This window comes from Strix uralensis, chromosome 2 (assembly GCF_047716275.1).
Source record: "Strix uralensis isolate ZFMK-TIS-50842 chromosome 2, bStrUra1, whole genome shotgun sequence".
In the NCBI taxonomy this organism is placed as follows: Eukaryota; Metazoa; Chordata; class Aves; order Strigiformes; family Strigidae; genus Strix; species Strix uralensis.
In genome coordinates this window covers 18,788,506-18,802,649 of record NC_133973.1, presented here as the reverse complement: position 1 = coordinate 18,802,649, position 14,144 = coordinate 18,788,506, and the positions used below count along the sequence as shown (strand labels likewise).

The following is a 14,144-nucleotide window of genomic DNA, read 5'->3' as shown; positions in this document are numbered from 1 at the left end:
CTATTCCACTCACCCCAAGTCCCATTTTAAAATGTTAACTTTAAAGAAACTTTTCTTCAATAGAGCATCTGTGTGTAAATAATAAATGGTCTATGTTTTGTATGCATACGGTAGAAGTGAGTGTGTATATGAGTTTGAAAACAAAATTTTTAAATGTGAATTTCAATTCCATTAATTTATGTGGTGCTAAAATTAGGTTTTATGAATATTAGAAATGTAAAATCAGCAGTTACACAAGAGAATACAAAGGAAGCAGGAAGAAGTCATAATTGAGATTTAAAATATAAAGTTATTATTGAAGATAATTTAGTTGTACTTCTAACAGGTTAATGAAGAATATATACTAAGAGGAGCTATAAGACAAAAGCTGTGAAGAGATTAATATACTGGAAACATGTCTTTTACTACAGAATCCAGGAATGCAGTTTGTCTGGCTTATTTTTAGACATCAGGATGACTTTATTGCACTGACTGCAATCATTGGTACATATTTTATAGACAAAGATCTCACAAGCCAGAAATTTAAAACTGGACATACTCATGCTGGAAATAAAGTACATATTTTTTAACAGCGGTAAGGGTTCAGCTTTAATGATTCTTTATCATGGTGATTTTTAAATCAAGAAAGCTGGGGCAAAGCACAGAACAAGGCCATGTCTTTGTCCTTTTCTCCAGTGCACTTTCTGAGAAAACTATGCGAAAAGAAAGATAAGGATGCAGACACTGTCCTCTTTAGTGCTTTATTGTGATGTGTTAATTGGAAAGTGTGTAAGTGGTCTCAGACTCAAAATTCTGTCCCTTATGCTGGAGATATTCTTAAATACTAAAAATTAGGAAATTATTTTATGCTAAACTTCAAACATTGGACATCATCTCGATGAACTCTGAAAGCTGCTGTGTAGGAAACTTCTGTTTACATAGGTATCTCTTTTGCCCAGTGTATGTCAATCTGAAGAGTTCATGAGAGGTACTGGTAACTGTTTAAAGGGTAATCTTGTGTGCAGGATTATATTTTTAACTTCCAGACTCTTTTCTCCAACACAAACTTCAGACTGTTGCGGAGCTTTCGGCTCACCTCTTGTGACTAAGTTTTGACTGTTCTTGAAGCAACATCCCTCTTCCCTCTGCCACCCCATCTAACCTCTCACCCTGTAGATGATGTAGAACAAAAGTAGAAAAAGATAACTGCTGCCTAGCCTGTTCCTATCTTAAATAGTTTAACAATGGTTATTTTGAGTAAAATCAGAAGTGATTTCTGAAGAAGAAATCTAGTGAAGGAAGTGACCTATTCTTGTTTGCTCAGACTAATCATTTGGCTTCATTTAGGTTACATCTTTTTAGTCAGGAAGGGCAAGAGAGGCCTTGGCATGGAAAGATTATTCTACGTTGAACAAACCTAATAGATGCTTCTTGAAAAAAATATTCTAGGGTGGCTTTTTTTGGCTCAGATGTTGAATAAGCCACATTCTTTCAGGCTGTAATCATAAGAGTATCTTGAATGTAACAGGTGTAGAATAATATCAACATTATATTTCAAGGAAACGGATATCTGATGCTGCTGCCACTTTTTCTTGGCCTGCAATTTCTGTCGTTTACATGATCATTTTCATTGTAATGCTACTCTGTTTCATAGGACAGACTGCTTCAGCTGCTTTCAGTTCCAAAACTCATGAGGTTGCAGATTGATGAAACACTCAGGGTCTGGGTTTTCCTACTGAATTAGTAAACACCCAATTAGTAAATAATACAGCATATACTACACAAGTAATTGTTTATAAATAAATAACATTTAAGAAATAAAAATAGTATTGTCTAATATAAATAATAAACATAAGAATTCATACAAAAATACAACTAGTATGTATAAATGAGTATCAGATAATAAATTATTCTTATAATCCTATGACAATACTATGTTTTGGGGAGAGAGATGGAAACAAAGAGGAAGAAAAGTTTAGATTTATTGATTCGCTTGTCTCCCAAAGATTTTTTTCAAGTCAAGTACATGTGAAGTTAGCTATCTTGTCATTGTCTATATGTGCTATTTTCTTTAATTCTCAGAATCAGGGACAAGGCAGTCTCGCCATTTTGAGGGGAGAGATAGAAAAGTGTTCACAGCATTGTCAGCAAATGCGTATGGAGAACAATGATGCTGATGAGACCATGAATATTTATGGACCTTAAGACAGTAGGCTTAAATACCTTCTGAATTATAGCACTTCACACAAGGAAAGAGAAACAGATGATGGAATATACCATTATATAGTGTACTAGCCTAAAGTATGAGCATACTGTTCCCTAAACCCCCCCCTCCCTTTTCCTTTTACCTAGAGGATGATGATGTTCCTCTCTTCATCGGATGGAGAGAAGGCTGTGTGTTGATGGCAGGGGAAGAAAGGCAGAATGTGACAGGAAGCCTTTGTCATCTCTGCTGAGGCAGTCCCCCAGCTCCAAAGGAAGCCTTCCGTCAGCCTCCTGTGGTGCTGTCAGAGCTTCCTGGAGAAGCTGCCAGAAGGGAAAAGCCCAAGTGCACACTGTCTGTGTCGCTTCACTGACTGTGAGGCACTGCAACAAACTATAACAGTTGTGGTGAGAAGTAGCTGGTTTTCTGGAAGCCTTCTCAAGGACCTTGGGTCTTTCTGCAGTACCCTTCAGTCAATGGCATGTCCAGCCCAGTTGTGTTCACTCACAGAGAGATGTGCACACTTTAACTCACATTGCAGTATTTATGAATTTCCTCCTATCTTTTCTATTTTAAGAAAAATTTTTGAGTAATCAGTGTATCTTTCAAGTAAAAATTATTGCCATGTTATTCTCAGAGGTATAGCATTTCCTCTTTCAAATGTACAGTTCTCCAATCAGAGCAGTATTCCTTGAATGTTTTAATTACAGACAATTATAATCCAGGGTCAAATTACTGTGTTATCAATAACATTAGAGAAGAGTTAGCCGTAGGCCAAAACCAAAAAACATCCAATTATAATTTCTGATGAGTAAGAGATTTAAAAATTAATATAATTTGTGTGATTCTAGTCCAGTCAGTGCAAAATAAAATTCCATGAACTGGCCCAATATGCTAGAGTGACCCTCAGTGTGAACAGTAGGCCCTCAAACAACTCAATGCCTTTGCAAGATAGGTTTTATTTTGCTCTCTAAATTTATACACCGCAACATGTGTATTTAAAAAAAATTTTTAAAAGATAATAAATAGTCCATGTTGGCAACATATTACACATACTCTTTGTTGACAGCATGGGAACACTACTGATACGTGACAAAGGTTAGCCATATCACTTCAAACATTTTGCAAAGGTGCTCATATACCTCAATAAAGTAACAGTAGGAACAACCGTATAGAATGGAGCACATCATCGCTGTGTGAAGAAAACTGGGATATTATTGGTTCCACTTGCAGGGAGAGATGCTTTACTTTCATCTACTATTACTGTAATAGCTGAAGGGTTGCTTCTACCTGGATGCCTTCCTTGTTCAGTGTCTTATACCTTCAAGTTTGGCCTTGGACTAAGAAGTTTTAGTTCTTACCTGATTGATTGTAGAGGGGGGAGAAAAAATTCCTGAGTTTGATTTCATGACCCCTTTTTATCTGTCAGACCTAGTTAATTTCCACTCCCCAGTTTTCATAAGCTTCTGTCTTGTCTCCTCTTCATCTGTAAGTGGAAAATCCCGACCAGGGATTAGCCTGTCACTTACTTTAATTTACCAAACTCTTCCCAAAAACTGTTTCACGTACCCTTGTCTCCAGTATCATTCTTGTCACTTTGGAAAGTGCAAATCTGCTGTCACTTATTTTCAGACTGCTCAGTCTGCCCCAATTCCTCTCCCTTCTTTTTTTTTTTTTTTTTTTTGTTAGCAGCCACTTTGCTCTGGAGATTGTTAACCTTCTGAATTTTCTTTTTTGATAATTTTTCTTTAAATGTTTCCTTTAAATTTTCTTAAATGTTGTTTCTGCATTTGTACAGCTTTTACTTCAGAGACAGTGTTAGTGCAGAAATGGGAGTATACTCTTTGATGTGCTTTCCAAGCTAGACTTATAAAGTAATTGTTATTTTTGGTTTTACTGCAGATAAAGGAAGCAAATTTTTGGGGATCTAACTTTGTCATGAGTGGTTCAGACTGTGGCCATATTTTTATATGGGATCGACATACTGCTGAACATCTCATGCTGCTGGAAGCTGATAATCATGTGGTGAACTGTCTTCAGCCTCATCCATTTGACCCAAGTAAGATGATAGTTTTTCACAGTCTACATGTTCAGGTTATCTGTAGTAAAGCATTTTAAAGCTCAGTCTTAAATTCTTTGCTCAATAGAGCATTATAATGATTGAACTATTGTTCATTTTTTCCCATATAAATTAGATAATACTGCTTTTAATTTTGTCTTTTACTAATGACCTTTGGCTCTTAAAACCTCCTTTATCATTAACATCTTGGAATGAAAACATTACTGACGTAGTATTTATAGAAAGTTAAGATGTAGTAAGAAGAATCTCCATTTCTTGGTCCCCTCGATACACTAAATGTTTTCTGTGACACTAATGAGGGAAATATGGGGTCACTGAAATGCCAGCAACACTTTGGGAATTGATATTGGAATCTGGTCTCCACTGGGCTCCGCTCAAAAAAACTGAATGAAGTGGGTGTCTCAGTATCACTGGCTTTGTGAGACTAGAAGAATGAGTAAAATTCATAGAAATTCTATTAATTTGTATTTAGGGGAACATATTTATAGAAAAGATGGACCAAAATAGTAGAAGGAATCATATGTTGTCTGACATGTAGATGGAAAATCTGAACCATTCTGCAGCTTCTGACACAGCCAAAGAAAGTATTCATGTTATTTCTTTTTTTCATAGCTTATATGACTGTAGAGTAACAGTCAAGCAAATAAAGTTGTTATAATAATACCAGAAGAAGCTGGGGTTTTTTGGACAGTTTGTGGAAACATGGAATACTGCTCTACATTGGATAAGCCTCAAACTTTTAAATGCTTAATTGAAATTGTGTTTCTGTACATGTTTAGAGTGTGTGGCTAGGTTGAACGCTTTTTTTTGAAGCTTCTTTCAAAATGCCCTGTAGCTTTACGTATTTCTTGACAGTGTGACTATCTCCCTGTAGCACACTGAAAATGTAATGAAGAGGTCATACTCCTTGTAGGACAGTTAATCTTCTACAGTTTTCCAGTTACTGAGATCTTTCTATGCAATTTTATTCCTGTAGGTGTTTTGTGCAATGATACAGAGAATGTTTTGCAACTTTTTGTTTTTCATATTTTAACAAGTGTTTATAAGAGCATCTATTGCTTCTTTATATTTGAATTTCACATAAATTTACATGAAATGCACTGAAATTATTAAATGTCAAAATAGGTTTGAAATGATCTTGCTTCTGCCTCTGTATTTGGGTCTACAAATCCTAAGGCTTTGTTATTAATGCATATGCTTACCAGGTCATCAGCAGAAATATGAGTGAGTAGTAGCTGGGTTTGTTTTTACTTTCTGCTCCTATCTTATGTATATTCTGGTGCCTTTTTTATTTAAAAAAGGAGGCTGTTGATGTTTGCATGTGTTTTCTTCATATATTAAAAAAATATGCAATCTATAGCTCAGATCTCCTATGGAGACAGTAATTACATAGCTGTATGTTCAGCATGGGAACTGACACTTTCAAGTAAATGCTTCCAGTGAAATATTTTTTTTTAACTCCAGTTAAGTGTAGAAAATACTGATAAAGACATAACACATTTAATTTAGAATTAATATTGCTTACTTCTAGTTCTGGCCTCTTCGGGTATTGATTATGATATAAAAATTTGGTCACCATTGGAAGAATCCAAGATTTTTAACAGAAAACTTGCAGATGAGGTAAGGACTTTTCCTCCTTTTTAACAGTAATGTTCCATCTTCCAATTCTGTAAAAGCCTTTGGTGCTAATTGTTAATATTGAATTAACAGAGTTATTTAATGTTCAACAAATGAGCTACAAATAAGAAGCTGCCCTTTATAATAGTTAACATTCATATCATTGGCAGCACACAGAGGCGCTTTGTATTTCATTAACTCTCCTAGAAGTGATACAATATGATCTGGTATTATGTACGTGAAAGAAGTTGGAAAAAGTATGAGCAGATACAGAAGGAAAACTGACAGGAATTAAGAAATGAAGGTAGTGCCTGTCTTTAAACAAATAAATTGACTGAAGGAAACACAGTGATATACGGAACAGGGAGTGCAAATATCAATCCTATTAAATATTCTGTGGCGTAAAAGGGAGTTAAGGTTAAGATTGCAAATTGGGAACTTCATGGAATAAAGCAAACGTTGCAAGCCCAATCAGTTATAAAAGTCTGTATGTAAAGTTATGTGAAGTTATGTAACACGTTGTTTTCATACCCTCAAAGCAATAACAATGTATATAGCAACTGGCCTATGATGATCACATCATTGACTTCTGAATAATCATAGTTTAATGATTTTTACATAACATAATTCATTAAAATGTTAGATGTTTTTCTGTAAGTAATATATTAGGGCAAATTTGATTGTGGGGTGGTTTGGGGTTTTTTTGTGCAATCTCTTGGACAGCAGTGATATAGTAGACTGGTTTTTTTAATTACTATTTCTCTGTATTTGTGCTATATATATTTAAAACAAACAAACCCACAATCCTTAGCCACCCTCCCCCCCAATCTCCCTGAAAAAAACCCAAGCCATCCACTTGTGAGTTTTGAACCTCTTCCATTATTTTAGCAATAGTAACACTTACTGAAGTGACTCTTCCTTGTATATTGTATGGTAGTTTTAATCTGTGATGTGTTTTGGAGCCTTTGGGATTGAGAAATATTGCTAAACATAAATGTGTGCTAAAAGTAATTATTGTACTGATATTTTTGTCACATAATTTTTAATAATGACAAATTATTTAGAGATTTAATTATTTTAATAAAACATGTAGAACTTTCAGAAATTTTGACCACAGTGTGCTTTGTAACTTTACATGTTTTCTGGTTTTTAGTTTAATCCCTGTACTGAGAGACAGGAGAGGTTTCCCCGTGTTAAATTTGGCTAGAGTAAGTGCCCAACATATCTGAACTGAATTTTCCATGGAAGGGAAGGTCTAGGGAGAAAGCTTTGTGTTTGGGGAAAGTTCAGTATAGATGTAGAACCGTATTTAAAATAAGAGAGGCCATGACCTTAGTGAATAGGAAAAGACAGCGGGGATGGGAACAAATCTCTGAGTAGAGAAGAAGCATCAGAAGCAGGCTGTCAAAAGGGTGTTACTGATGCACTGTAAAAATAGGAGGTGAAAGAGGAAAAAATGGCAGACTGCTGTCTTCTCAGTTTGCTTCTTTTAGGGAGTGATCAGCTGTGCAAAGTGCCTGGTAAACAGATGAGAATGACAGAAAAGAGGTGCTTTGATTGGGCTAGGAGAAGGCCACTGCAGATATTTGCAAGAATATGTTTCTCACAAGAGGAACAGGCTTGAGAAGGAGGCTCAGGGAGAAAAAGAAATGCATTATTTTCCTGCCTTACAGCATCTGATCTGGGAGGAAGGATTGAATAATGGTCAGAACTTGTAACCAACTAAAGGAATTTTTATGCTTAGTAATAATGAAGGAACGTAGTCTAAAAGCTGAGAGACAAGCTAAGGTATGCAAAGCAAGAAGGATGGCACGGGAGTACCATGAGGAAGGAAGGAGACAAAAGAGCTAAAAGTATTCATTAGTGATTTTTTTTTTTTTCCTTGAAACAGAAGGAAAAGACAGTAGGAGCTAGCTCTTTCAAGTAATTTAGAGGCAAGCTGTAGATGTGTTTAGAAAGATTTATGGAGCTTAAGAATGTTCCTGAACTGGGATAGAGTAATTGCTTGTGTTCCTTGGACTTTCTCCAAAAGTTTCAAGCAGCATGAAGGTAGGAGTTTAGGGTAACCTCATCTCTCTTACTTCCCACATTCTTGGCCAGCGCTGGTGCTAGAACTTTGTTCTCTACAACAGTTGCCATCTGTAACAGCACTTTCTCTCACCGGTCCTCCTTATTTTGTGCAAGATCTCATTTCCAAAATTCTTTCTCAGTTGCTCGTCTTAATATCTACCATACATGTGGACAACGGAATGATGATCTTACTAGAATATTCTTTAGTTATCTGTAGGCAGAGTCCACGGTCTGACTTTTCTTACCACATACAATTGGTGTAACTGTATTTGACAGTAATTATTAAAATATTGCTCCCTTATTGTAGTTTTGGACTCTGTAAATGCCTCTTGCATAGGAACTTTGTATCTACAAACCCATATTGATGCAGTACAGTGTTTATTTTTGATGCTGTTTTTTCCCTTCCCTGCCTCCAGGTTATAACACGTAATGAATTAATGCTGGAAGAGACCAGAAACACTATTACTGTTCCAGCTTCTTTTATGTTACGAATGTTGGCTTCGTTGAATCATATAAGAGCAGGTGAGAGACTTCTGAAGAGGTGGTCCACCACACCGGTCTATGAAATGGCAGATGGATTGGGGAACCATCAAGATCTTCAGCTGTCTGTGGCTACACTTGGGGTTGGCAAGAAGATTCAAGGGTTGTTTGAGGGTCTCTTAATAGAAGTACTTAGAAATCATTTCATTAGTGTGAGACTTGCAGTGTTTTTGCAGCTGTTATTTTTTCCCTCAAAGAGCTATAAAAGAGCAAAATATATTTTTAGATGTTACCATACTAGCCATCCTGAAATAGCTTATTTGTAATGTAGTATTAAAGAATGATCTCTTCAGCAAGGAATGATCTTTAAGGGGAGTACTGTGTGATGGGAAAGCTATTGGGGTTGCCTGGAAGATGTCGTAGGACAAACTGACTGTCATTGTGGGCTTGGAATTGTCTAGGGGTGAAGGAGGGTGTGAAGATACAGGACTGTGGGAGATACTAATGAGGCCACGGGCAGCTGTTCTGGGGCAGCAGGTACTAGGATGTCCAGTCAGCGAAGGGGCAGTTCCCTAGGCCCTGAAACTGGTGATATGAGGGGTTGCATGGAGAATCGTTGGGAACTGGTGTTCCTGGATGTTGGTGCTGAAGAAGCTGACTGCATGGGTTGATACTGAAGGTGTAGGACAATGGAGAGACATACCGGGTAGAAAGCAAGGAGAAGTTTTGGGGGGCTGGTATGACATATGGGTCAGAAACCTAACAGAACTGTATATGAAGGTGAAAGTGACTGTAGACACTGAACATGGGGAATCCAGCACTGGCTGAGCAGAGCAGCGAGCTTATAGTGATGAGGTAGGAAGGAAGCTCTGCCTGGCAGATGCTGCTGCTCCTCTTGCACCTCTCACTGATCTGTGAGAATTAGAGAGCCAGGAGGATGCCACTGTATCCAGCCCAGTGGTATGCCTCATCACTGCTGTAACGGAATGTATTAGTTTAGGGTTTTCTTCATTTGTTACGATTTCTTTGGAGTAAAATACTCAAACTGCCCAACACTTGAGTTACAACAGGTTCAGCAAAAATCTGTGTTATGGCTGGGTGGAGTGTTTCTTAACCTGACAGTGCATGTTGTTTCAGTGATAGATCTTGAGCCAGTCATGTTCCCTCACACATTTCTGTATTTGCCTTTCTCTAAACATTTACATTGAAAGGTACTTTTGCTGATAGTGACAGAGAGCAATTCCTTGGTTTTCTGCTGTATATAAATTTTGTGAAATTATGCAGTTATTCTAGTTTTAGCTCCCCAGAACAGTGTGTCAATCCCCTATATTCACCATCTCTTTTTAATATTATGCTTGCATTCATCCTTCCTGTGCTGGCAGCCAGTCAGCAGCCATGAATTTTCTCCTTTTGTACACAAATTTCACTTTTATGCCTAGAAATCCTTTAGGGATTTTCTCCTGTTCTCCTTTCTTGTGGTAACATTTCTATCCAAATCTCCACTGTCAGTCCATATTGACTTTCTTTTACCATATAGCCCACAGCTATTGTGTGTTGTGTAATATATTGCCCAGGGAGATTGTACACTATAAATATTTACCAAAACCAGAAAACTTTAGGAGTTCTCCTTACTAAATTTATCTCTGTGTCTTACAGACCGATTGGAAGGTGACAGATCAGAAGGATCTGGTCAGGAAAATGAAAACGAAGATGAAGAGTAACTGGCAGTTGTGTGCAAGCACCTAGACGTTAATGGAATTTAATGGAATTTGTATAAGACATTAATTATATTTTTCCTTACAGAGCTTTAGTGCAATTCTAAAGTATTGCTTTTGGATAACCTAACCTTTTGTTTTTGAATGACTGTGTGCATGACTTTGGGAGAGTGTGCAAGTAAAATAAGCAAAAATGTTTTTAAAATGTTTTGCCATGTATGAGGGGTGCTAGAAGATGCAAAGTGCAATATTTTCCTTAACCTGCGAATGTGGGAGCTTGGATCAATGTTTTAAAGTAACTTTCATTATAGTAAAAACGTTGGTTCAAATAAATTTCTATACCTGCTGTTTGCATGTTTGTTGCTTTCTAATTAAAAGATTTGGTTGTTTTAAGTAGTTTCGTGTTTTTTCTTTGTGCAACCATTGATTTTTCACCTTGCAACTATGACCCCATTACTGCCTTCATTTGCATTCTTCCCTACAATGTTTGTGAAGTGACAAACAATTATTTCTTTGTCGCGGATGAAAGTATTGACACGGTAATATTTAGTAAGAAATCTAGGTTTATTAATAACTAACAGCAATTTATTATTATAAAATAATTCAGAGATACTAAAAGAAAGAAAAGCGACTTATTCAGATTCTAAAATGACAAGATTCACACTAACTTACTTAACGGTACCTATATATATATACACACATGCATGCACATAACAAAATGGACAAACATACAGAAACAAAGGTGTTTGGATTCAGTAGAATGAACACAGAACGGACATACACACACAGAAACAAGGGTACGTACCCACACACACACACACACACACACACACACACACAGAATAAAGAGAAGCTAGCTCAAAGAAAATTTCCCTCTCGAGTTTAGAGCAAATACTCACAATGCCTTGGCATTCCTCAACGGGCGATAATTGAGACTCGAGCGGGGGACTTCGCCCTGGCCTTCCGTCTGGAGCAGAAGACACCTGAAGGGTTTGGTACCTGAGAGGCGTCCCAGCTCAGGGGAGATGCTGGTCACAGGCCCACTGCGATCCAGGAGAGCTCAAAGGGTCTCCCTGGTGGTCGCCATTTATAGGGTCCAAGATAATTGACTTTTGTCAAATGCCTTCTGGTGCCTTCCAGCAGTTGCACAAGAATTTGATTAATGTGCGACTCTGTTATTGTTCCCATTTGACCACATCCCAGGCACAGGTGTGCCAGGCCCTTAGGAGTTGATGAGCCATTTTAACCATTTCCGAGCAATCGGGAGGGGCAGGAGCCAGGCTCGTTAACATTGTCAGTCCTTATCTCCACAGACTGGTGTATAGCTCGGGGGATGTGGGTGGAATCGCACCTAGCACCAAGCAGCCCAACAAAGAGGGGCGGGGGGGGGGGGGTAAGGATTGCACCACCACATTCTTACAGTGAGCACTGGGATTCTCTGTGACTTTGAGACCCCGTGCCTCTTGGTTCTTGCATTTCCGTGGGCGTAACCCACACCTACCTATGCAAAATTGTCTCTCCCTCAGTCTTACTGTAGTGCCACTTCACATTCTCCATGCTTGAATCCGTACTGCTGGGGAAATAGTTGTGTTTCACTAACAGATCCATGAGTATGTGTTCCATTGGATTTAGAACAGAGAAAATGTAGTGCAAAGGAACACGAATTTGAAAATTCCTGTGCGTTACTTCCTAGGAGTAATTCTTTGGGAAGGAGGGCAGTTCAGTCCCTGTAACAGTCTCAACCCTTCTTCCATACATTTTTGGGTGGCAATGGGGAAGAGGAAGTGAAGGAAGGAAAATGGAGCAGGGAGAAGAGCAGCTTTGTTCAATGGGTGTTTTTGCCAAGATGCTGAGAGGCTCCATCGGGAATTACAGAATGCCAGGAAGAATTCTAAATCAGATGGATGAGGGTACCAGAGGCTTCATTACCCTGTTGTCTTTAAAATATACAGTCATCACACAATCTTCACAAACTTTGCTTAACATCAACAACAAGAATTCCCCACACCAAAGTCTAAATAACATTATCACAATATTCTGATTCACCATGCAGGCAGGTTCAAAGGGCTTGGAAAAGGGATATAAACCACAGAAATAGTGGGAGATGGGAAAACTAAAACTATTTGAGAATATGAAGAGAGATTTGTGAGGGAAGAGAAATGGGAATTATGGAACTCAACTGGCAGTAATGGTGAAGACACTTCAAGCAAGGAAGCAAGGAGAGGAAAAGTGGGAGGACATGGACAGAGGTAGTTGGCTGGTGGGTTTTTTTTAAAGGAGAAGATAGAAAATTACTGAGGAAGAGCAAAGTATAGAAACTTTGAAAGTGATCCAGTGAAGTGAATTTAGGAAATGAGAAAATAACTGTGTGGGAGAAGGTTTTGGAGGCAGAGGGTGCTGAGAAGAATAAAGATCTTGGAACACTGGAGTGTTGTGGAAAACGGGGAACTTCACACCCAGCGGAGGTTGGTGCAACAGAGGATGGAAATCTAGTAAGCATCTGAGAACGTATCCACTGTGAACAAGGTAGAGTGAAAGAAGTCAACATAAATTGTTTTTTAAGGTGTGGAGTGAAAGTAATGGCTGATATGGATATTCGTCTTTTCTGGTGACACAAGGAGAAGGACTAAGTGGCCTTCATGGTGGAGAAGGGAGCAAAACATTTATTTTTCTTCACGACATATCATTTTGAGCAAGCATTTTTAGACCAGCAAGAAATGAAAGAATATTTTGTGATGTTGTGGTACACCTATCTGGGGAGGGGGGAACACTGTGGTCTAGAACTATTCAAAACTTGCTGCTCATAGTGCTGCACTGGGTAATATTTTTACTATCACACGTAAATTACCCTTGAATTTTTGCAATAGAACAGTACTCCTCTCATTAGATTTTAAAGAATTATATAGTAAATAAATATAGTGTACTTAGAGCAGACAACTCTACTTATATATACACTAATTTAGCTGTTAGCAGTAAGAGAAATAAAGCTGTGTTTCTGTTCAGTGTGGCATCTGTTTCATTGATGGACCTATTCCACAGTGAAGCATCCTGAGCAGTTCTGTGAACGAAAGAGAATAACACAATGCTTGATGCCGTTGTTAGGGCCTCTCTAGATTATATTTGAGATGCATTTGCTTCCAAAAAGAATGACCATGGTGTTTCTACAGAAGCCTGACTTTCTATTTAGAAACTTTTGCCTTTTGAAAACCAATTTTTTATCAAGATGTATATGGAGAAGATATCCTTTTTCTTCACTAGAGAGGTTTTATAAATCATCACTGTGGATGTCTGTCTTTCTAAAATTAAAAAAGCTACTTCTGCCACTTTTGCAATTGCCAGCAAAGAGCATACAATATAAACCAAAAGCAACAATCTCGTCTTTTCAGAGTTCCCCAATAAGCACATCATTCCCTAAAGCTCTCTTATTTATTCAAAGGCTAAATATTAACTTTAATTCTAGATGCTTAGCTGTGGGTTTACTGATTAAAAGGAAGGTTGAATCTCAATAAGGGTAAAAGTTTAGTATTTGGAAGATTTTTTTCAAATGTCAATGAAGCTTTTCAAGTAGTTTTTCCAAAACTGAGATACTCATAACGTTTGGGTGTTTTGGGTTTTTTTTCATAAACATTTAGGTAATGGGCTAAGTCTCAATTCCTAGAACCGTGCAGTAATAGGAGCTGTTGGCAGGAGCAGGAGGGATGCTGGTAATTCTAGTTTGTAGTAGAAAGAAAATTTGAAAATGTTATTCAAATGTGCATAGAAGTTAATAAATAAGTAATAAACCAACCCACAATCCAAAACCTCACAATTTTAGAAGCAAATCTTGTGATCTGGGTCTGATTTCAGACTGGGGCTGCGAGGTGGGTGATGCTGCAGGAGCTCCCTCTAGTGCCACCATTCATGCTGCATTTGTAGAAGCACGTGTCCTCGTGTGCAGAAACGACAATCTGGGGATGTGTACTTCACGCTAATAGTGATGCAATACTTCACAGAATCACAG

At 37.8% G+C, this 14,144-nt stretch overlaps 1 protein-coding gene across 6 annotated transcripts in view; it reads left to right on the top strand.

The window, feature by feature from the left end:
* DCAF6 (DDB1 and CUL4 associated factor 6) overlaps positions 1-10,537 on the top strand; it is a 91,071-nt gene extending 80,534 nt beyond the window's left edge. For all 6 annotated transcript variants that reach the window (XM_074857146.1, XM_074857147.1, XM_074857137.1 and 3 more), the window contains 4 exons: positions 4,085-4,241; positions 5,794-5,882; positions 8,366-8,471; positions 10,086-10,537. In XM_074857146.1, the coding sequence (XP_074713247.1) occupies positions 4,085-4,241; positions 5,794-5,882; positions 8,366-8,471; positions 10,086-10,150 (417 nt within the window). In that variant the 3' untranslated portion in view covers positions 10,151-10,537. The remainder of the gene's footprint in view (positions 1-4,084; positions 4,242-5,793; positions 5,883-8,365; positions 8,472-10,085) is intronic.
* The last annotated feature ends 3,607 nt before the right edge of the window (positions 10,538-14,144 follow it).